Consider the following 24,100-nt stretch of genomic DNA (forward strand, 5'->3'; position numbering starts at 1 on the left):
CCATAAATAATGGAGGTTAAATAATACGCTACTACAAAAGGAATTGGTCGACCAGGAAATTAAAGAAGAAATTAAAAAGTGCACGGAAACAAATGAAAATGAAGATAGCACTATCCAAAACCTGTGGGATACAGCAAAAGTGGTCCAAGAGGGAAGTATGTAGCAATACACGCCTACGTCAAGAAAAAAATCTCCAATACACCAACATAACCTTACACTTAAAGGAGCTAGAAAAAGAACAACAAATGAAGCCTAAAGCCAACAGAAGAAGGCAAATAAGAGAGACTATATACATGATATAGAAACAAAAGAACAGTATATCAGATCAATTAAACCAGCTGCTGGCTCTCTGGAAAAATTAATAAAATTGCCAAGACCCTAGGTAGACTTATCAAGAAGAAAAGAGAAAGGACCCAAATTAAATCACGAATGACAGAGGAGAGATCACAACTAATACAACAGAAATACAAACATTTATAAGAGAAATATTATGAAAAATAAAATGCCAACAAATTGACCAACCTGGATGGAATGGATAAATTCCTAGAAACATATAAACTACCAAAACTGCAACAGAAAGAAATAGAAAACTTGTAAAGACCAATAACCAGAAAATAAATTAGTAATCAAAAATCTCCCAATGTAAAGGATCTATATTCTAGAAACTACAAATCACTCTTGAAAGACATTGAAGAAGACCAAAAAGATGGAAAAATATTCCATGCTCATGGATCGGAAGAATAAACATAGTTAAAATGTCTATGGTACCCAGAGCAATCTACACTTTCAATGCCATCCTGATCAAAATACCAATGACATTTTTCAAAGAACTGGAACAAAGAGCCCTTAAATTTGTGTGGAACCAGAAAAGGCCCCAAGGAATTATTGAAAAGGAAATCACCAAGGAATTGTTGAAAAGGCAAAACAAAGCTGGGGGCATCACGTTGCTGGATTTCAAACTATACTACAAAGCTGTGATCACCAAGACAGCATGGTACTGGCACAAAAACAGACACATAGACCAATGGAACAGAATAGAGAACCCAGAAATGGACCCTCGGCTCTTTGGGCAACTAATCTTTGACAAAAGAGTAAAAAACACCCAGTGGAAAAAAGTCTCTTCAATAAGTGGTGCTGAGAAAATTGGACAGCTACATACAAAAGAATGAAACTTGACCACTCTCTCACACCGTATGCAAAGATAAACTCCAAATGGATGAAAGACCTCGATGTGAGACAGGAATCCATCAAAATCCTAGAGGAGAACATAGGCAGCAACCTCTGTGACGTCGGCCACAGCAACTTTTTTCATGACACATCTCCAAAGGCAAGAGAAACAAAAGAAAAAATGAACTTGTGGGACTTCATCAAGATAAAAATCTTTTTTTAATGTTTTTTTATTATATTATGTTAGTCACCATACAGTACATCCCTGGTTTCTGATGTAAAGTTCGATGATTCATTAGTTGCGTATAACACCCAGTGCACCATGCTATATGTGCCCTCCTTACTACCCATCACCAGTCTATCCCATTCCCCCACCCCCCTCCCCTCTGAAGCCCTCAGTTTGCTTCTGCACAGCTAAGGCAACAGTCAAAAAAACTAAGACTCAGCCCATGGAATGGGAGAAGACATTTGCAAATGCCACTACAGATAAAAGACTGGTATCCAAGATCTACAAAGAACTTCTCAAACTAAATACACGAGAAACAAATAATCAAATCAAAAAAATGGGCAGAAGATATGAACAGACACTTTTCCAATGAAGACATACAAATGGCTAACAGATACAGGAAAAAATGTTCAAAATCATTAGCCATCAGAGAAATTAAAATCAAAACCACCTTGAGATACCACCTTACGCCAGATAGAATGGCAAAAATTGACAAGGCAGGAAACAACAATTGCTGGAGAGGATGTGGAGAAAGGGGATCCCTCTTACATTGTTGGTGGGAATGCAAGTTGGTACAGCCTGTTTGGAAAACAGTGTGGAGGTCCCTTAAAAAGTTAAAAATTGAGCTACCGTATGATCCAGCCATTGCACTACTGGGTATTTACCCCAAAGATACAGACGTAATGAAGAGAAGGGCCATATGCACCCCGATGTTTATAGCAGCATTGTCCACAATAGCCAAATTGTGGAAGGAGCCTAGATGCCCTTCAACAGATGACTGGATTAAGAAGTTGTGGTCCATATATACAATGGAATATTACTCAGCCATCAGAAAGAATGATTTCATAGCATTTGCAGCAACATGGACAGGACTGGAGGAGATAATGCTAAGCGAAATAAGTCAAGCAGAGACAGACAATTATCATATGGTTTCACTCATTTATGGAACATAAGAACTAGGAAGATCGGTAAGAGAAGAAAGGGATAAAGAAAGGGGGGGGTAAACAGAAGGGGGAATGAACCATGAGAGACTATGGACTCTGGGAAACAAACTGAGGTCTTCAGAGGGGAGGTGGGTGGGGGATTTTGATAGGCCGGTGATGGGTATTAAGGAGGGCACATATTGCATGGAGCACTGGGTGTTATACGCAAATAATGAATCATGGAATACTACATCAAAAACTAAGGATGTACTGTATGGTGAGTAACATAATAAAAAATTATTATAAAAAATTAAAAAAATAAATGGGTGATGGGTATTAAGGAGGGCACTTGTTGTGATGAGCCCTGGATGTTGTATGGAAGTGATTAATCACTAAATCCTATATGTGAAACTAATATTACACTAACTAACTGCAATTTATGTAAAACTTGGAGGAAGAGAAAAGATATACTTGTTTCTAATCATAAGGAAAAAAAAGTCATTCCCAAAATTGAATCATGTATGAGTATTCTCATAAGAAACAGAACAGAGAAATAGAAGCAATAGGATGTCTGTATCTGTGTTCGTGTATGTATTTGTACACATATATATGTAGAGAGAGATTTATATTAAGAATTTGTTCATGTGAGGGGCTCCTGGTGGCTCAGTTTGTTAAGTGTCTGACTCTTGGTTTTTTGTTCAGGTCATGATCTCTGGGTTGTGACCCTGCTTGGCATTATCTCTCTCCCTCTGCCCCTCCCCCCCTTTCTGTGCTCTCTCTCTCTCAAAAAAAAAAATTTTTTTTTTCATGTGACTGCTTAGGCAGGGAAATCCAAAATCTGTAGGGTAAGACAGCAGCCTGGGGAAGAAGCAAAGAATTGATATTGCTCCTCAAGACTGAAATCATTCCCTCTTCCTTGGGGAACCTCAGTCTGTTTTCTCTTAAGGGTTTTAACTAATTGGATGAAATCCCTCCACATTACAAGGTGTAATCTGCTTTACTTAAAGTCTACTGATTTAGATGTTAATTGCCTCTAAAGATTACCTTCACAGCAACATCTAGACTAGTGGGTTTTTTTTAAAGATTTTATATATTTATTTGAGAAAGAGAGAGAGAGAGAGCATGAGCTGTGGGGAGGGGCAGAGGGAAAGGGAGAAGCAGACTCCCCACTGAGAAGGGAGTCTGACACTGGGCTTGATCCTAGGACCCTAAGATTTTGACCTGAGCTGACGGCAGATGCTTAACTGACTGAGCCATCAAGGCTGCCCTAGATTAGTGTTTGACCAAATGTCTAGGTACCATAGCCTAGCCAAGTTCACACATAAAATTAATCATCATAACATTATAACATCATTTGTTTTTGATTTAAGACTCTGAAGTTAGGCAGTTCCAAGTTACAATCAGTGGCCTCTAGATATTTTCTCTGTGATTCTCTTTGACTTTGCCTTAAGGTCATAACATGGCTGTCAGAGCTCAACGCATCACATGCTCACATATTTAATCAGGAAAGAAGGAAAGGCCTTTTTTCATATGACATATTCTGTCTTTTATCCAGAAAGGAAAATGTCTTCCTAAAGCCACCCTCATATTTCCCCTTGTATCTCGTTGGCAAGAACAGAGTCATAGGTCAAATTCTAGGCAATAATTGAAAAAGAGAAACGGAAGTTTCTCCCCCTTGGCCTTGCTTTCCCTGAGAACATTGCTACCTGCCTGATATCTGAAGAAACACTAAGGAGTAAGAAGGATGGCTGTTAGGTTGGCAATGAAAAGTGACTGCCATAATGGTCTTTTGAAAATAGAGATTTTGGGGGCGCCTGGGTGGCTCAGTTGTTAAGCTTCTGCCTTCAGCTCAGGGCATGATCCCGGAGTTCTGGGATCAAGCCTCGCATCAGGCTTCTCTGCTGAGAACCTGCTTCTCCCTCTCCCACTCCCCCTGCTTGTGTTCCCTCTCTCACTGCCTGTCTCTCTCTCTCTCTCTCTCTCTCTCTCTCTCTCTCTCTCCGTCAAAATAAATAAATAAAATCTTAAAAAAAAAAAAAGAAAATGGAGATTTTGGACCCTAACCAAAACCTCTGGAATATGCACAAAGGTCAGGAAATAGTAAAATTCTGGCTATCTGCCTACAGTGGTTTCATGTAATCATCACAGAAGAGGTTTTTTTCATATCTTGTCTTCCAAGGAGAGAGGGAGAGCCAGAGAGGGAAAGTGACTCCTCCAATGTCTCATAGTAATCTAGTGGTAGAGCTAGAACTAGAACCCATATTCTTCTGACTCCTACTTTCATGCTCTTTGTATCACATTTGGTCCTGGATTCAAAATATCTTAATCACTTTAAAAATTATGTGGAAGGGCACCTGGGTGGCTCAGTTGGTTAAGCATCTGCCTTCGGCTTGGGTCATGATCCCAGGGTCCTGGGATCTCCCTCTGCCTCTGCTGCTTACGCTGCTTATTCTCTCTCTTTCTCTCTGTCAAATAAATAAATAAATAAATCTTTAAAAAATTATATGGAAAATTTTCTTAACCTATATAGCATAGCCGTATGTTGTGGCTTTCCAGTTAAAAAATTAACATAATTTAAAAAAAATTTTTTAAAGATTTTTAATTTATTTTATTTGACACAGAGAGAGACAACCAGCAAGAGAGGGAACACAAGCATGGGGAGTGGGAGAGGAAGAAGCAGGCTCCCAGCGGAGCAGGGAGCCCTATTCCATAATTATATATTAAACAGAGCTCAGCTTTACTGTGTATACTCTAATCACTTATAATCTTATCGACATCCTTGAAAATTCAAGTAGGGCAGTACTGCCATGTTAACTTTGTAGGCTCAAAGTCATGGCCCTTCTTTAACCCTTCCCTACTTCAGTCATTTCTCTTCAGACAGAACCAGGTGCTCCTCTGTGCATCACAGTTTCCTTATTTGGAAGAAAAAGGAGGGGAATGAGTGACATAGTTCAGACATTTTACTGCTGAAGTTCTATAAATCATACAAACAAGATTGGAAGCAGTGGCTAGGTCTATACATTGCCTGTCTGAAAATGAAATCCCTTTTTAATTTAAGCCAATATCTACCCAGACAACTTCATTAATAGAACTTTTTGTTTCCTCACCTATGTTTTAGCCAAAACACATATCTAAGGGTTCTGTCTTTTAGCTGGTGTTATGTCATCAGTCCTAACAGGCACAACAGTCCTTGAGGAGGTCTATATTCCAAAGCCAGATTTCCCCTGAAAAGACTCTCCGGGAAATGAGTCTCCACACAGTAGAGTATACTCTCCCAAGATGGCATGTCCAAAGATTATTTTTCTTTTGCTTAGTTATTTGTGTAGCTTTTGTGTGTGTGAGAGAAAATGTACTGACCTGCTTCTTACATACTTTTCTCTTATATACAAGCAGTTGATATTATTAGGCAGTAACAGGGGGAAAAAATTCTTTAAGCCCAAACTACAATTTTCTACATTGTCTCTTTCCAGCTCTGGAATAACTCTGATATAGGTACTGTTACTATCTTCATTTTACATATGAGGAAATTGAGAGGCAGGGAAATAAGAACCTTACGTAAGCTGGTGTTTGAATTCAAGGGTAAATTCTCATACTGGGCAATAATAGGAAATTATTAGTAGATGAAGTTACCTGCTGAAATGAATGACAATTTCATTTCGCCTCCAATATTTATTCCCTGAAGAAATGTATCATGGCCACAAAATACTTTTCTGGGAACTCTAGAAAACATTGCATATTCATTAGCTATTGCACTGAGAATTCTGCATACCAAAATACCCCCCATCTCAGTGGAATACAGCTTTAAGCATGTATTTCTTTTTTTTTTTAAAGATTTTATTTATTCATTTGACAGAGAGAGAGACAGCCAGTGAGAGAGGTAACACAAGCAGGGGGAGTGGGAGAGGAAGAAGCAGGCTCCCAGGGGAGGAGCCTGATGTGGGGCTCGATCCCAGAACGCTGGGATCACGCTCTGAGCTGAAGGCAGATGCTTAACTGAGCCACCCAGGCACCCCTAAGCATGTATTTCTAGCTCACTCATCTATGCGTTGATAGTGGTAGCTCTGTTGACCTCAAATGGGCTTAAATGGCTTGGCTAAGGCCATGAGTGCTATTTAGGTCTTCTCCATGTGGCTATTTTTCAAAGATCGGGGATACTGGGGCATATTCTTCTCATGATGAGGGCAAAAGTCCATAGTGGGTAAGCAGAGAAATGTGAGGTCTTTTAAAGTTTCAAAACTCTCACACTGTTACTTTCTCATAAATTCCATTGGCCAAAACAAGCTATATGGCCTAACATCAGTTCAGCAGTACAATAATTTCTGCCTCTAGTGGGAAGACTGCAAAGTCACATGATTAAGTAGAATGGCACAGGGAAGGGTGAAGATTTGGGAACAATAATTCAATCTGTCATGACCTGGCTGAGAATTAGTGGTGATAAAGAGTCAGAAGGTAAGAGTTAGGAAAGATCTTTTGATGGAAACAAAGAGATGTAGTAAGAAGAGCCTTGGGGTCAAGGATATTTGTATTTGAGTACTAACCTTGACACTACTTGGTAGGACTTTGACGAAGTCATTTTCTCTTATGATATTTCAGTATGAAGGGTTTATGGGGCTTCTTTATTAAGTATTTCATTTTCTAGATAAATTGCTGAAGCAAGAGGGGTAAAGAAATTAGCTTGATTTCAAATAGCTAGGTGGAAGCAGAGCCATGACTAAAACCTAGGGTTCTATTTCTATTCCTATGTATTCATCACTACAGAAAAGGAAATATCTGGGGATGGTGTGAAGAGAGTTCTCAGCCCTTCTCCTTTCCTCATGAAATTGAAGTTGTTTACTGTGATTCCATTTCCCACAGTGCAATGCTCATCTGTTTTCCATTTGTCCTAAGGCCTGAACAAGAGGAAACAGTCCAAAATCATAATAGGAGGGATTGAGGTTCAGGCTAAGATAGTTACTTCCTGAACGGAACAGTATTTAAATGCTGTTTCTTAGGGAAAGTGTTAACATTGCTTTTCTCAAAGATCTTTCAGAAAAGCATCTGCTGCTATGTGATGTGTTAGTGGAGTTATTGTCAAAGCAGCAAAGTGGGGTAGATATGATTCATGACCTCTTGTAATTTTGTGGTACTACAACCCTGTATGTATAGTTGTTTATTTGTTAAATGTTTACATAGTACTTATTTTATGCTAGATACTCTTCAAAGTACCTTACAGGCATTAAATTACTTAATTCTCAAAATTAGCCTATGAGGTAGAGACACTTATTTATTCCTCTTTTAAAGATTAAAGTAAACATAGATGGGCCTAGACGGTATAATGCTAAGTGAAATAATTTAGTCAGAGAAAGACAAATACCGTATGATTTCACACATATGTGGAATTTAAGAAACAAAACAAATGAACAAACTAACAAAAGAAGACAAACAAGAAAAGAGACTCTTAAATACAGGAAACAAACTGGTGGCTGCCACAGGGGAGGTGGGAGGGTGATGGGTGAATTAGGTAAAGGGAATTAAGAGTACACTTATCTTGATGAGTACTGAGTAGTGTATAGAATTGTTGAATTATTATATTGTACACCTGAAACTAATATAACACTGTATGTTAATTATACTTTAATAAAAAAGGAAAAATAAATTAAACAAACAATAACAAAACAAGCAAAAGCATAAGGCACAGGGAGGTTACATAACTCTCCCAGTCATGTATTGGAAGGGAACAGAACTGGTACTTGAACCCAGGTAGTCTGGTTCCATAGTCCATGTCCTTAACTACTGTACTATGCAGTACCAAGTATCAAGGCCGAGGGCAGTATCAAGGCACACAGAACTCAAAACTGAACAGACCATCTCTGCTATTTTCACTGGTTCTGTGAAATGAGACAAATTATTTCACCACTCTGAGTCTCAGATTCATCTGTAATACCTAGTTGATAATTATACCTACCTCACAGGGTTGTTGTGAACATTAAATGAGATAGTGTATAAAACATGCTTGGGACTGAAACATTAGTTCCATTTTAGTGAATTACTTCTATCGATTTTTTAAATGTCTTTCTAAGTATTCTTTTTAACCCTTCATAACCTTAGTTTGATTGATTTATCCATATGATTTATTCTTTAGCAACTCTGTAAGGTGATTTGGTATTGCCATCTCCGTTTGACACAAGGTAAAACAAAACAAAACAAAACAAAAAAACAAACAAAAAAACAATGAGGCAGTTTCCCTCAGGGAAGAGATTAAAAGCCAGTGACCCCCATATGTCTTGACTGTCTGGAAATTTGCTGAGCTGTGCCATCTCCTTTTTCCTAATTTTCTTTACCTAAAAATGGTACTGAATCTGAATTTTATCCATAGTGTTGAGAATAAATCTTATGTTATGGCTTTGAGTTTGCTAATTTATATTCATTGTTTTTTCTCTGAACCCCCAGCAAGAAATTATTAAATTGTTGCTGGTACCCTTTTGAAGAAGGGTCTGAGTATGTTGCTAAATACCAGAGTCCCATGTCTGTAGACAGAAGCATCATCCTCCTATACAAAGAATAATTCACTATCTATAAAAAGCTCACAGCCCTGCATTGTGCTGCATGCTGGGGTGTCCAGGGAATGGTGCAAGTGGGTGGTGGAGTTATATAAGCTCATATCCCCTTCCAAGTGGAAGGAAGAGAAGGACAACAGCTGTCAGCTCTGCAGCTGGTCTTGACAGCCCAAATGATCCCAGCTTCATTAGGCCAGAGAAGGAGCATCCTCAGCACATTAGAAGGGAGATTTCCTGAACCAGATCCAACGTCTTAAACCTTTGGCAATTTATGTTAACTTCCTCTAGCTAAGACAAAGTTTGTTGGCTCTGGCTGTCTGGACATGGTGTTCTTTAGGCATTTTGTATGGTCTTCATCTAGTTGCTCATCTATAGGAAGCTCTCATGGTGGAAGAGTGCAAAGCCTACATTACACTCAGACTTTTGGTTGGACAGTCGCTCTTGCCTCAGTGTCAACTTCAATCCAGTAGACTAAAAATATATATAAATAAGAAAGGAAAACCTGCAAGGACAGATAAGAAACAACAGTCTCCATAACTGATTTGCTCTTCATTTACTCCAGTTCTTTTTATTTGTGAAAGATATTGTCACCACATTAGTTAACCTCAGCATTTCTTTTTACAACTGAAAGGAATATTGGAATTTTGGGGTACATCTCTTGTCCTTGCTGGACCTATGAGGGTCTTGAAGGCTGGTTTCCTCTTCAAAATTCCCTGAGCTGAGCCCATGCTTTGTCCAAGCTCAGCTGCTATATGTATAGTTAGAAGAGATAAAATAATTTTATAACTGGAATGTTGAAATTATACTCAAGGAACAAAACTAGAGAAGAAAAGGAAAACTGTTGTTTGCCTATGGACTTAATTTGTATGATGATTTATTCTCATAATGTTCTTCTATAACAATTTTGCTGTGTGTAGATGGTATTATAGCATCTTCCTACTAAAAATGGTGTGGTGACAATATTTCTAGTTATTGGATGTACTAGATTGACTAAAATATTCATATATGTAATTCTGTTCATAATTCTGTTCCTTCCTTTTATTTGTCCATCTCCTTTTCTTTTTCCCATTCTTTTTTATTCTTGCATTCTCTTTCCCAGAATTTACTGAGTGCCTGCTCTTTAGCACACACTCTGCAATTTATTTATCTCTGGGAGTACAGGGATAAATAAAATACAGTTCCTGCTCTTAAAGATCTCACAGTCTAGACCAGCAAATAGACAATTAAAGTACACACTATTCAGTTCTGTTACAGTATACACAGTGCTAAGGGAGCACAGGAGGAACCCCAAACCCAGACTAGGATATGAGGAATGGAGGAAGGCTTAGGAAAGACACCTTGGAGGGGTGCCTGGGTGGCTCACTTGGTTAAGCATCCAACTCTTGATTTCAGCTCAGATAATGATCTCAGGGTTGTGAGATCAAGCCCCACATCAGGCTGTGTGAGGGTTATGGAGTCTGCTTAAGAATCTCTCTCTCCCTCTCCCATTCCTCCACCCCCCGGTCTCAGAAAAAAAAAAAGATACCATGGAGAACATGATACAGGAATGGAATCATGAAGGATGAAGTAGAGTTAGCCAGTGAATGGAGTGTGAGGAAAGAACATGCTAGGTGTTGGGCACAACTTGTGCAAAGATAGAAGGCTGTCAAGGTACACATTGATCATCTCGCAAAGGATCTTGTATGTCCTGTCAAGGTGTATAAACTTGCAACCAATACTGAAAGCCTTTAAGGAGGGAAATAGGGTAGATTTTACATAGTTCATTCCATTTCTTACTGGCTGTGTGGCCTTGGGCAAGCCAGTTAACTTCTCTGATGTTTGGTTTCTTCATTTGTAAAACAACAATCATCATGTTTATTGTAAGGTAACTCTGATAATTATGTGGGGTTCACATGTCCAGACTATGTGTGATGTATTAGAGCTACTCAAAAATTATTTAATTCTCTTTCTTTGTACTCATCTGTGACTTCCTGCATTACATGGTAAGTTAACATGTATATCTTGAGTACCTATTATGTGCCAGTTCCAATTCTAGGCCCCAGGAATATAGTTGAATAAGACAGTCCTTGATTTCAAGGTGCTCTGAAGTATGTACTTAACTATAATAATCACAAGACTAGGCTTCTTGTCTCCTCTAAGCCATTTGGAAATGATAAACCCACTCATTTTCTAGCCCTCTTTAAACTTCTCTCTATCCCCATCCATTTTTACCTTCTTCCCTCCCCTGTGAGACAGCATCTTGGCCCTTCTCCTACCCATTGTCTTTCCACATGAGCTTTGTATCCTATCCCTTCACTTGTCTTTTCTTATTTGTTCTCTCTATATAGAAATATACTTAAATCTTTCCTGCATGAAAAACAGAGCCCCATCCTTATCCCTAGGGTCTGGAGAGATTACAGCATAACAGTGTTGGTCCAGCCAGTGTTAGTCAAAGCACTGTAGCAACAGGAACTCAGGAGTCAGCATTATTTAGAAATGGAGATGGATGGTTTCAGGATGGTCTGTTAGCAGGGTGAAAGGTGACTAGTTCAGTGGTATGAGTGTGGGAGTGGTGGGAGTAATCAGTGTTGTGCAGAACCAAAAAGGATCTAGTTCTAGAGAACCTGATTACCAGTGTAAGGACTAAGGCATAGGAAATCAGTATGGGACTCAACTGAGATGCAAGGTAAACCAAGTGGAACTCCTGATGTCTCAAATAAGACACAAAGTCAAAGTCAGGCTAGTAGCCACATTGACATAGTGGCGAGTCCAGTGTATGGGGCCATAGTTCTCAATGTATCTTGCCCCATGGTAGGCCTATTCTTAGCAACTAGAGCCAACTAGACCTGTATGAGCATGTCAAGCAGCTTCCACTCTTGGGAAGAGAAGGATCCGGTTGGCTAAGGTCTCACAATTTCAATAAGGAGATTTTGGAGAACGAGCATTCTAAGTAGAGAAAATAACATGACAGTAGCACAGTAGGAAAAGTGTGGCATATTTCAAGAACATTGAATACTCTGATATGGCTAGAACATGAGTGGTTCATACAAGGAGTGCAGGATATAAGACCGGAAAGTATATTGGGATGAGACTGAGGGCCTTGATGCCAGGCTAAAGAGCTTGTACTTGGTACTGAATTAAATCTACTATTGCTATCTCATAACTGGGGTCTTGGGATCTGGTTCAGTTGTGTGCTATGTGTTTTTAAAGCATTTCTTTGATTGTTTTTTCTTATATATGATTGTTTCTTCACAAGGTTGTCTGTTTTCACATTGGGAAATTGATAGCCAGGAACCGTTTTGTTTAAGGTAACATAAGTAATGAATGGAAAAGGCAGAATTTAAACCCGGTTCAGTGCCCTTAACATAATCTAATATAGTATCGGAGTTAGAAGCAAGGACTTAAAGCCATGTTATCAACAATAGCCAAATTATGGAAAGAGCCCAAATATCCATCAACTGATGAATGGTAAAGAAGCTATGAAAAATATATACAATGGAATATTACTCAGCCATAACAAAGAATGAAATTTTGCCATTTGCAATGACATGGATGGAGCTAGAGAGCATTATGCTAAGGGAAATAAGTCAGAGACAAATACCATATGACTTCATTTATATGTGAAATTTAAGTAATAAAACAAATGAGCAAAGGGGAAAAAAGGGAGAGGAAAACCAAGAAACAAACTCTTCACTATAGAAAACAAACTGATGAGTTACTGGAGGCGAGGTGGGTAGGGGGATGGGTTAAATAGGTGATGGGGATTAAGAAGTGCACTTGTGATGAGCAGGGGTTGTTGAATGCAAGTTTCGAATTGCTGAATTGTACACCTGAAACTAATATTACACTGTATATTAACTAACTGGAATTTAAATAAACACTTAAAAGAAGCAAGGACTTTATAGTCACAGCTGGGTTTGAATCTTGTCTCCTCCATTTCTAGCTGTGCAACCTGGAGGAAGTTAGTTCCCTGAGCCTCAGGCTCATTGCTCATCTATGAAATGGGGATAACGATAGTAATACTCAGAGGCTTTTGTGAGGTTTTAAAGGAGAAATGCATGTAAAATGCATAATATAACAACTGGCAAATGATCCTCAGTAAATGGTAACTTTGTAGTATTATATATAATTTAGATAGAAATGTGATTTGCAACTATTTGCAAAAGTTGCCAAGAATAGACTAAAAGGAGTTGATGTAATATACTTATGGGCAGGTAGTTCACATTAGTAATTCTAATTCAGCCCAGTAGTTTGATGCTGTGGCCATATTTGGATCCAAACTTTATGCTTGTTCTGCAGCTGAGGTTGCAAGTCTGTTTCCTTGATTCATTCAACAGATATTTATTTGGTTCCACTGTATACAGGAGACTGTTTCATGTACAGTGACCAAGAAAGATGAAGTCTGTGCCCATGTGAAGCTTACATTATAATGGTGTGGCAAAGGGTGAGAGGCTGATAATTAGATAAAATAAATTATTTACTATTAGGTAAACAATTAGATAAATAATTTTAGATAGTGACAAATGCTATAAAGACAATAAAATGGGTAATTTGGTAATTTGACTGGTGGGGGTGGAGATAGTAGTGGGCAACCTTAGAGGGGTTTATAGTAGAAAGCTTCTAAAAAGGTGACATTTTAGGTGTGACCTGAATGTTAAAAAAGAGCCAGCCTTGGGAAGAGCCAGAGAAAGAATGTTTTAGTCATGAAGAAGGTAAGTACCAGGCTCTGAGATAAGAGCAAGCTTGATTGTATGTTTAAGAACTTCAAGGAAGTTCTTTGTGGCTGGGGTGAACGCTGGGAAGAGAGTGGTAGAAGATGTAGTTGGAGAAGCATACAGGGATCAGATCATGTAGGGTTTTGTAGGTCATAATAAGAATGTGGATCTAATTCTAAGGGCACCAGAGAACTCTTGAAGGTTTTAAGCTGAAGGAAGTGATGTAACTGATTTCTGTTTTTGATAATAATAGCTTTTGTATATTAGATACAGTAATAAAGACATTACATGTATTTGCCTCATTTTAATCCTCAAATAACCCAAATGCAATAGGATACTATGTTATTTTTGTTATTATTTTGAAGAGTAAGACATCTGAAGTTTAGGCAGGTTAACTTTTCAAAAGTTATAAAATTAGTAATATAACCAGAATTTGAGTTTGGGTCTGTCTGATCCCTGCACCTACTAATTTTTTTATTGTAGTTTAAAAGAAAATATATATCTATAACAGAATTTGCCATTTTAATCATTCTTAAGTACACAGTTGAGTGATAGTGATTACATTCAAAATTATGTTCAGCCAACAACACTACATAATTCTAAAACCCTTTCATCATCCCACATACAAACTCTGTAGCCAATTAAGCAATAGCTCACCTTTCTGTCCTCTCCTCAGCTCCTAATAAACTCTAAACTACTTTCTGTTTCTATGAACTCTATGAACTGTTCTATTCTATATACTTCATATAAGTGGAATCATACAATACTTGTCTCTTTCTATCTGACTTATTTCACTCAGCATAATGTTTTCAAGGTTCATCCATATTGTAACATGTATCAAAATTTCATTCATTTTTAAGGTTGAATATTACATTGTATGTATATACCACATTTTGTTTATTCAGTTATCCATTGTTGAACACTTGGATTGTTTCCAGCCTTTGGTTATTGTGAATAATTCTGCAATAAACAATGGCAACCAAGTAGCTGTTTGAGTCCCTGTTTTCAACTCTTTCAGAAATATACTTAGGAGGGGTCATATATTAATTGTATGTTTAAATTTTTGAGGAAATGACAAAGTGTTTTCCAAGGTGGCTCTACCAGTTTACATTCCTTTTGGCAGTGCACAAGGGGTTACTTTTCCTCTACATTCTCACCAACAGTTGTTATTTCTTGTCTTTTTGATTAAGAGCTATTCTCTGACTGGTGTGAAGTGACATATCATTGTGGTTTCGATTTGCATTTCCCTGATGATGAGGGATGTTGAGCATCTTTTCATGTGTCCTTTGGCCATCTGGATGTCTTCCTTAGAAAAATATTTGTTCAGGCCCTCCTCCCATTTTTAATCAGATTGTTATTTTTGTTTTTTTTGTTTCGTTTTATTTTGTTTTAGGTTGTGTTGTATGAGTTCTTTATTTTGGGTATTAACCCTTTATATAAAATATATAATTTATCAGATATATAATTTATAAATTTCTCTCCAATTCAGTTGGTTGCTTTTTGTTTTATAGACAGTTCCTTCACTGTGTGAAAGCTTTTTAGTTTGTTATAGTCCCAATAGTTTAATTTTGCTTTTATTACCCTTGCCTGAAGAGGTAGATCCAGAAAAATATATCACTAAAACTGATATCCAAGAGTTTACTATCTGTTTTCTTTAGAAATTTTTTGATCTGGGATCTCATATTTAGGTACTTAATCCATTTTGAGTTTATTTTTGTATATGGTGTAAGAAAGTAGTCCAGTTTCATTTTTCTGCATGTAGCCTTACAGTTTCCTCAACACCATCTAATGAAGAGACAATCTTCCTCATTGTAAATTTTTGTCTCTTTTGCCATAAATTAATTGACCATATAAGTACCAGTTTATTTTTAGGCTATTTTTTTTAAAGATTTTCTTTCTTTCTTTCTTTCTTTCTTTCTTTCTTTCTTTCTTTCTTTCTTTCTTTGAGAAAGAAAGAAGTAGCAGGAGCAGGGGGAAGAGGCAAAGGGAGAGGGAGAAGCAGACTCCCTGCTGAGGAGGGAGCCCTACACAGGGCCTGATCCCAGGACCCTAGGATCATGACCTGAGCCAAAGGCAGATGCTTAACTGACTGGACCACTCAGGCGCCCTGGGCTCTCTATTCTGTTTCATGGATCTATATGACTGTTTTTGTGCCAGTGTACCACACTGTTTTGATTACTGTAGCTTTGTAGTATATATTGAAATGTGGGATTGTGATATCTCCAGTTTTGTTCTTCTTTCTCAAGATTGCTTTTGCTATTCAGGATCTTGGTGGTTTCATACAAGTTTTAAGATTATTTGTACTAGTTCTGTGAAAAATGCTATTAGTATTTTGATATGGATTGCATTAAATGTGTAGATTGCCTTGGGTAGTAGGGACATTTTAACAATACTAATTTCTCTAATCCATGAGCACAGTATATCTTCCTTTCATCAATGCCTTATAGTTTTCAGAGTATGTCTTTCACCTCTTTGGTTAAATTTGTTCCTAGGGTTTTTTTTTTATTCAATTGTAAATGAGATTGTTTTCTGCTAATTCATTATTAGTACATAGACATGCAAAAGATTTCTGTATATTAATTTTGTGTCCTGTAACTTTACCTAATTCATTTATTACTTCTGATAGATTTTTTGTGGCATCTTTAGAGTTTTCTATATATAGTATCATATCATCTGCAAATAATGAGTTTTACTTCTTTTCAATCTTGATGCCTTTTATTTCTTTTTCTTGTCTAATTGCTGTGACTAGGACTTACAATACTATGTTTAATAAAAGTGATGAGAATGAACATCCTTGTCTTGCTCCTGATCATACAGGAAAAGTTTTCAGCTTTTTACCATTGCATACAGTGTTAGTTGTGGCTTTGTAATGTGTGACTTTTATGATGTTGAGATATGTTCCCTCTCTAGCCACTTTGTTAAAAGTTTTAAACTTTAAATAGATGTTGAATTTTATCAAATGCTTTTTCTACATCTATTGAGATGATCACATGGTATTTAGCTTTCATTTTATTAATGTTTTCTTTCATGTTGATTAGTTTGCAGATATTGAACCACCATTGCCTCCCAGAAATAAATCCCACTTTGATCATAGTATATGATGATTTTAATGTGCTGTTTGATTCAGCTTGCTAATATTTTGTTCAGGATTATTTGCATCTATATTCATCAGGGATATGGACTTCTCAATTATTTTTCATCTCTCTCTGGTTTTGTTATCAAGGTAATGTTGGCCTCATAGAGTAATTTTGAAAGCATTCTTGACTTTTCAATTTTTTTATGTTTGAGAAGAATAGATATTTATTCTTAATTAAATGTTGGGTAAAATTCATCTGTGAAGGCATCTAGTTCTTCTCATTCGTTTGTTGGAAGTTTTCTGATAACTGATTCAGTTTTACTACTAGTAATCAGTCTTCAGATTTTCCATTTTTTTCTTGAGTCAGTCTCATCTGCGAAGAGAGACAGTCTGATTTCTTCTTTGCTGATTTGGATACCTTTTATCCCTTTTTGTTGTCTGATTGCTGTTGCAAGGACTTCTAGTACTATGTTGAATAATAGTGGCGAGAGTGGGCATCCTTGTTGTGTTCCTGATCTTAAGGGAAAGGCTTCCAGCTTTTCCCCACTGAGAATGATATTCGCTGTAGGCTTTTCATAATGGTTTTTATGAAATTGAGGAATGTGCCCTCCATCCCTACACTCTGAAATGTTTTAATCAGGAAAGGATGCTGTATTTTGTCAAATGCTTTTTCTGCATCTATTGAGAGGATCATATGGTTTTTGACTCTTTTCTTTTTGATATGATGTATCACCCTGATAGATTTGCGAATGTTGAACCACCCTTGCATCCTAGGGATGAATCCCACTTAGTCATGATGGATAATCCTTTTAATGTACTGTTGGATCCTATTAGCTATTATGTTCTTCTAGTCGTCATGTTATTCTTAGGTAGTTGTTCTCTATGTGGTTGTAGTTTTGCTGTCTCTATGTTAGGGGATGAGTTCAAGATCTTTCTACTCCACTGTCTTTATAGAGACTGCTACATTGATTTTCTTGCAAATCACCTTTTCATTACTGGGAAAAAACCCACTTGGTCAGTCTATAATCCTTTTAATATTTTCTTAGATTCTGTTTGTTAGTATATTGTTGAAGATTTTTTTTAAAAGATTTTATTTTTATTTATTTGACAGAGATAGAGACAGCCAGCGAGAGAGGGAACACAAGCAGGGGGAGTGGGAGAGGAAGAAGCAGGCTCATAGTAGAGGAGCCTGACGTGGGGCTTGATCCCGTAACGCCGGGATCACGCCCTGAGCCGAAGCCAGACGCTTAACTGCTGTGCCACCCAGGCACCCCTGAAGATTTTTACATCTATATTTATAACTTATGTCGGTCTATAATTTTATTTTCTTATGATTTTGTTTGCTTTTATGTTTTTGTTTTTGCTTTTGCTTCTTTTTAAGAAACTTTATTTTCTATCAACCTTACTTTCATTTTGTTTTCCTTTGTGGAAGAGCAGTCTTAAGACCACTCAGTGGTTGTTCCTATGCATTCAGTGGCCTGAAAAGTGGGAGCTACAGACCAGTCTTTGGTGGCAGGCTCGCTGCTCTGATCTTCAGTAGGGAACTGCTGAATAGGCACAGAGGGCACCTGCCTGCCTTCAGGCCAGTCTGTGACTTCAAGTTGAGTAGCAGTGAACTCAGGAGCTGGAGCCATGCATTCACCCTGAAATTCCTCCTTGTTCACAGGCTTTCCAGCAGCAACCTGCTCTTCTTTTTCAGTCTTTTCAGGATCTCTGTAGAAGCAGAGATCAGGCATGATGTCTCATGGGTACTCACAGGAAATGGTGCTATGCATGCACAGAACTTCCTTGGCCAGCATCTACACGTCATGCCCACTGAGTGAGTGCCCTTGTTGTTGAAAGGGATGGCAATGTCCTCATAGTGCCTAGAAGAGTCTGTGTTACACTGAGCAGTGGTAGGCAGGTTAACATAAGATGCCTCAGTGAGAGGCTGGTGGTCAGCCCTACGATCAGTAACCACCAGAAATATTGGCTCCCAGCAGGCTGCCTGGATCAGGAATGAAGTGGCCAGCAATAGGAGTGGCTCTGGTAGCAGCAGCAAACTTCAGGACAGCTCACTGGCCAGTATTCTTGGATGATATGACACTGACATCAGCTGGGTTTTCTTCTTTTTTTAAAAAACCTATTTAGCGGTTTTATTTAGATCATTAAAAATCTTATAAATTCTCTTACAGCAGTTTCTAACTAACAATACATTACAAATGAGGAATGTATTATTTCTTCCACATGCCATTATAATGTTTGCTAATGCCATCCTCTATTACTCATAATGTATATGAAAAGCAGAAATGTACAACATATTCTCTGCTTATTTTGTAATAAAATGAGAAATTAACAATAAGGGCTATAATAAGAAAAACTACCCTTTGGAAATTGAACAGTGCTATCCTAAATAATTTTTCCATCAAAGAAGAATGCAAATCTATAAATAGAGACTAGGGGAAAATTATGAGAATAAAACATACTCTATCATTGTTAAGGATATAGTCAAAATCAGCAAAAAATCAGTAAAAGAAAATCATAGCTATAAATTAAGCTGGGTTTTCAATGGCAACAATAGCCCAAGTTCCCATCAGAAGGATTTCCCAGGTTCTCTTCAGATCTATGATGTGGATGCCATTACTTTTCATTTAGTAGTTGTACTGTTCCATTTGGAAGTCAAGGTTGGTGCCATGTAAGTGGATTCCTGCTGCAAGGAATTTGGGGACATCCTCCTCCTTCAGTTGCAGGACATCAAAGGCTCTGGAATTGTGAAAGTTTCCCTTTAAGTTATGACAGAAACACAAACTGCCATATGGACGCCTCCCTGGGTAGCATGGAAAGCTATTTTCTTGTGTTGTTTTTATCTGTCTTTGGTGTCAGAGTAATGCTGGCCTGCAGAATGAAGTAAAATTCACCAGTGAAATCATCTGTTCCTGGAATTTTCTTTGTTGCGAGGTTTGTGATTATTGATTCAGTCTTTTGTACTTTTTAAAGGTGTGTTTTAAATTTCTATTTCTCCTCGAGGCAGTTTAAGTAATTTTGAGTACTTTCAGAATTTCTCCATTTCAGCTATGTTGCTCAATTTGTTGATATACGATTTTCCTTAGTATTCTCTTATAGTCCTTTTTTATATCTGGAAGGTTGATAGTAATGTCCTCATTTTCATTTCTGACTTTGATTCCCTCTTCTCTTTTTTTGTTAGTTTGGCTAAAAACTTGTCAATTTTTAAAATCTTTTTAAAGAACCAACTTTGGGTTTTGTTGATTTTCTCTATTGTTTTTCTGTTCTCTATTTTGTTTACCTTTGCTCTAAACTTTATTTCCTACATTCTGATGGCTTTGAATTTAATTTGCTTATCTTGTTCTAATTCTACAAGGTGTGTATGAAGGTTATTGGTTTTACCTCTGTCTTCTTTTTTAATATAGACATTCACATCTATAAATCTTCCTCTGAATATTGCCTTTGCTGTATCTCATAAGTTTCAGTATGTTGTATTTCCTTTTTATTTATCTCTAAGTAGTTTTTAATTTCTCTTGTGATTTCTTCTTTATCACTTTGATTGTTTAAAAGAGTATTATTTAATTTCCACGTATTCATGAATTTTCCGGTTTTCCCTTCTGTGATTGAGTTTGAAGTTTATTAGATTGTGGGTTGGAAAAGATACTTAAGTAATTTCTGATTTTCAAAATGTATTAAGACTTGGTTTTGGCCTAATATACTGTCTATCCTAGAAAATAGTCTATGTATAGTTGAGAAGAATGTCTTTCCTGCTCTTGTTGGGTGGGATGTTTAATACATGTCTGTTAGGTATAGATAGTTTATGGTATTGTTTGTTTTGTATTTCCTTTTTGATCTGTCTACATATTTTATCCATTATTGAAAGTGGATATTGATGTCTTCAACTATTGTAAAATTATATAATTCTTCCTTCATTTTTTTAATTTGTCAAGGAGTTTATATTTTAAGATTTTATTTAAATATCAGTTAGTTAACATATAGTAATATTAGTTTCACATGTATAATATAGTGATTTAGCAATTCCGTACATCACCCAGTGCTCATCATGACAAGTGCATTCCTTATTTCCCATCGCCTACCTTTATTGTATTATTATCAGTTAGTTCCTTTATGTTTGTTATTAACTGTTTTATGTATTGGGGTGCTCCCATGTTGGATGTATAAATATTTACAATTGTTATACCTTGTTGAGTTTTTCCATTTATGATTATACAGTGTCATATCTTGCTATACTCTTTGTTTTAAAAGTCTATTTTGTCCAATATAAGTATTGCTGCTCTAGCTTTATTTTGACCTCCATTTGCATGATAGAAGTTACTCCATCCCCTCAGTTTCACTCTGCTGGTATCTTTAGGTCTAAAATTAGTTTCTTGATTGGCTGGCAGCATATAGATGGGTCTATTTTTCTTTTTTAATTCATTCAGTCACCTTGTGTATTTTGTTTGAGCATTTAGTCTATTTACATTCAAAGTAATTATTGATAGATATGCATTTATTGTCATTTTATTGTTTTATGCTTATTTCTGAAGATTTTCTCTAATCCTTTCTTATTTCATTTAAGGTTTGCTGATTTTCTTTAGTGATATATTTGCATTTCTTTCTTTACCCCTTGCATATTTATTAGTGGATTTTGATATATGGTTAACATTAGGTTTGTGTATAACCTCTCCTGCATATAGCAATCTATATTATGTTGATGGTTGTTTAAGTTTGAACCCATTCTCTTTTTTTTTCAAATATTTTATTTATTTATTTATTTATTTATTTATTTATTTATTTGAGAGGGAGAGAGGGAGCAAGGAAGGGAGATGGAGAGGGAGAGGCATAGAATTCCAAGCAGACTCCACACTGAGCATGGGGCCTGGCACAGGGCTTGATCCCACAACCCTGAGATCATGACCTGAGTCGAGACCAAGAGTTGAACACTTAATTGACTGAGCCATCCATGCACCTCTGAACCCATTCTTTACTCCTTCCCATGTTTTAGGTATATGTTGTCATATTTTACATAATTTTATTTTGTGATTTCCTTGACTAATTTTTTACAGAAATTCCTTTTTACTGCTTTTGTGTTTCCTACATTTATACTGTCAGTTTCAGCCTCTCCTTTCCACTCAAAGAGTCCCATTAATATTTCTTGCAGGGCTGGTTTAGTGGTCAGGAACTCCTTCAGTTTTTGTTCATCTGGGAAGCTCTTTATCTCTTCTTCTGTTCTGAATGATAGCCTAGCCTGATAGAGTATTATTGGCTACAGATTTTTCCCATTCAGCACTTTGAATATATCATGCCACTCCCTTCTGGCTTTGAAAGTTTCTGCTAAAAAAATCAGCTGATAGACTTATAGCGTTTTCCTTATAACTTACTGTCTGCTTTTGTCTTGCTGCTATCCAGATTTGTTCTTTATCACTATACTTTGACAATTTAATTACAATATTTCTTGCTATGAATCTCCTTTTCTTGATTTTGATGAAAGTTCTCTGTGACTCCTAGATCTTGGTATATGTTTCCTTACACAGTTTAGGGAAGTTTTCAGCTATTTTATCTTCAAATAAATATTCTGCCCCCTTTTCTACGTCTTCCTCTTCTGGGACTTCTGTAACACAAATGTTATTACGTTTGATGGAGGAACTGAGTTCCTTAAGTCTCTTTTCATTTTATATAATTTTGTTCAGCTTAATTACTTTCCATTACTCTGTCTTCTAGGTCATTAATTCCTTCTTCAGCTTCTTCCAGCCTGCTGGTCATCCTATCAGTCATGTTTCTCATTTCATTTATTGAGCCATTTATCTCTCCTATGTTATTTCTTATCTGTTTTAAGGGTCTCACTCATGTCTTCCTCTCTTTTCTCAAGTACAGTGATTACCCTTATGATCTTTAAATTATCTATCAAGCATGTTATTTATATCTGTTTCACTTAGATCTCTGGCTATGGCCTTGTCCTGTTCTTTCATTTGCGATAAATTTCTCTGTCTTCTCATTTTGTCCATGTCTCTGTGCCTGTTTGCATGTTAGGGAAGTCAGCTTCATCTTCTGTTTTTGAGGTTAATGCCCTTATGAAGAAGAGGTCTTGCAGTGTCCTGCCATAGAGTGTCCCCTGTTCCCCAGGGCCTGGCACTTTCAGTAATGTCTCCAATGTGTGCTGCGTATGTTATGCTGTTTTGTCCTATCTGCTTTATCCTTAGGTCAGTCGTCTACCAGGGTTCTCTTTGCCTGCTGTGGGCAGTGTTTAGTCCCTGGCCTGAATGTGGTGCATTTTAACAAGATATGCTCTGGTCTGATTGTGAAATGACACCTATCACCCCTGCTCCCAGAACTGAGGCTCTGCAAAACTCTCATGTTGGGAGACATGGTATGAACAGGGATTTGGGCTACTCTTCTTGGGGAGGGTCCCCACCACACTGGGACTGAGTCAAGCATGACTGGGGAGAGTGGTTCCACCAGAGCATGGGGGATGGAAGACTTGGTGTAAGCACGTGAAATAGAGAGGGTCAATGCTGCACTGGTTCCTGCATGTGGCCCTGTGCTTATGCAGAGGTGTAGGAGGATGGAAATCTTGCTGGGCAGGTCCTTTGTTCCCAGAGTTGTCTCTCCTTGAATGCTGTCTCTCTGGGACATGCTCTGAGATGAGTGAATAACCTCCCCACTGTGTGCCCCAGCGTCTTCAGATTGCTCCTTCCATGCTGTTTGTCCCCAGATTGTTTGCCTGCCTTCTCTTAAAGAGCAGTGCAATGCCCTCTGGGCTCTATCCCAGCCAAGCCTGCTGACCTTTAAAACTCCAGGTTTTAAGCTTGCTTGTTGTAAGAACTCAAGAAATTTGGCCCCTCTTGTTTTCCAAGCCAATTGCTATAGGGATTCATCTTCCCTGTGAGCACCCCTGTATGCTAGTGGGTCTCTCACCCTTTTCTGTGACTACAGCTGCCAAGATCTCTTTCTCTCCCAAAGCGCAACTCCATTCTTCCTACCTTCTTTCACGTGGCCTCTTCTTTTTTGTTGTGGAGTTTATTCTGCCAGTGTTTAGGTCAATTTCTAGGGTATTTAGGATGATTTGATAGTAATCTAGTTGTACAGGAAAGTAACATTAATGATATATATGTAAGCTAGAAGTAATATTTAGATTGTCATAAAAATGTAATTACTGACTATAAATCAAAGAAAAATTACATTAGAAGTATATTGGGAGTATCAGGAAATGGTTTTGGGTTGGGGGACAAAGGAGATGGTGGTGGTAATGAGACAGGGAGAAGAAAGAGTTAAATCCTCATCTTTATTTGGAAGTTAATAGATAATGCACAAAACTTAAAAATTCATAATTGCAATATAAATTTATTTTGAGATATTAGAAATATGGAAGTAAATACTAGAATAATTGGCTTAGAGACAAAAGAGGTTATTTCTAGAAAAGAGGAAAGAGGAGACAGGTGACAGGGCATAGCTGATTGTCTTACCTCCTGCATGGAACTAGATGATAATTTGAATTA

General features: G+C 37.4%; 1 protein-coding gene and 1 pseudogene across 7 annotated transcripts in view; one reads left to right on the forward strand and one right to left on the reverse strand.

The window, feature by feature from the left end:
- Positions 1 to 24,100, forward strand: part of OPHN1 (oligophrenin 1) — a 521,428-nt gene that overhangs the window by 247,079 nt on the left and 250,249 nt on the right. The window contains exon 1 of one of the 7 annotated variants that reach the window (XM_045795446.2): positions 21,408 to 22,971. The exons of the other annotated variants lie outside the window; for them this stretch is intronic. Coding sequence (XP_045651402.1) covers positions 22,957 to 22,971 — 15 coding nt within the window. The 5' untranslated portion in view covers positions 21,408 to 22,956. Of the gene's footprint in view, positions 1 to 21,407; positions 22,972 to 24,100 lie in introns of those variants that run through there. 7 annotated transcript variants of the gene reach the window in all.
- Positions 18,062 to 20,694, reverse strand: LOC123790884 (small ribosomal subunit protein uS2 pseudogene; annotated as a pseudogene).

This window comes from Ursus americanus, chromosome X (assembly GCF_024610735.1).
Source record: "Ursus americanus isolate L20-20 chromosome X, mUrsAme1.1.p, whole genome shotgun sequence".
Lineage (NCBI taxonomy): Eukaryota > Metazoa > Chordata > Mammalia > Carnivora > Ursidae > Ursus > Ursus americanus.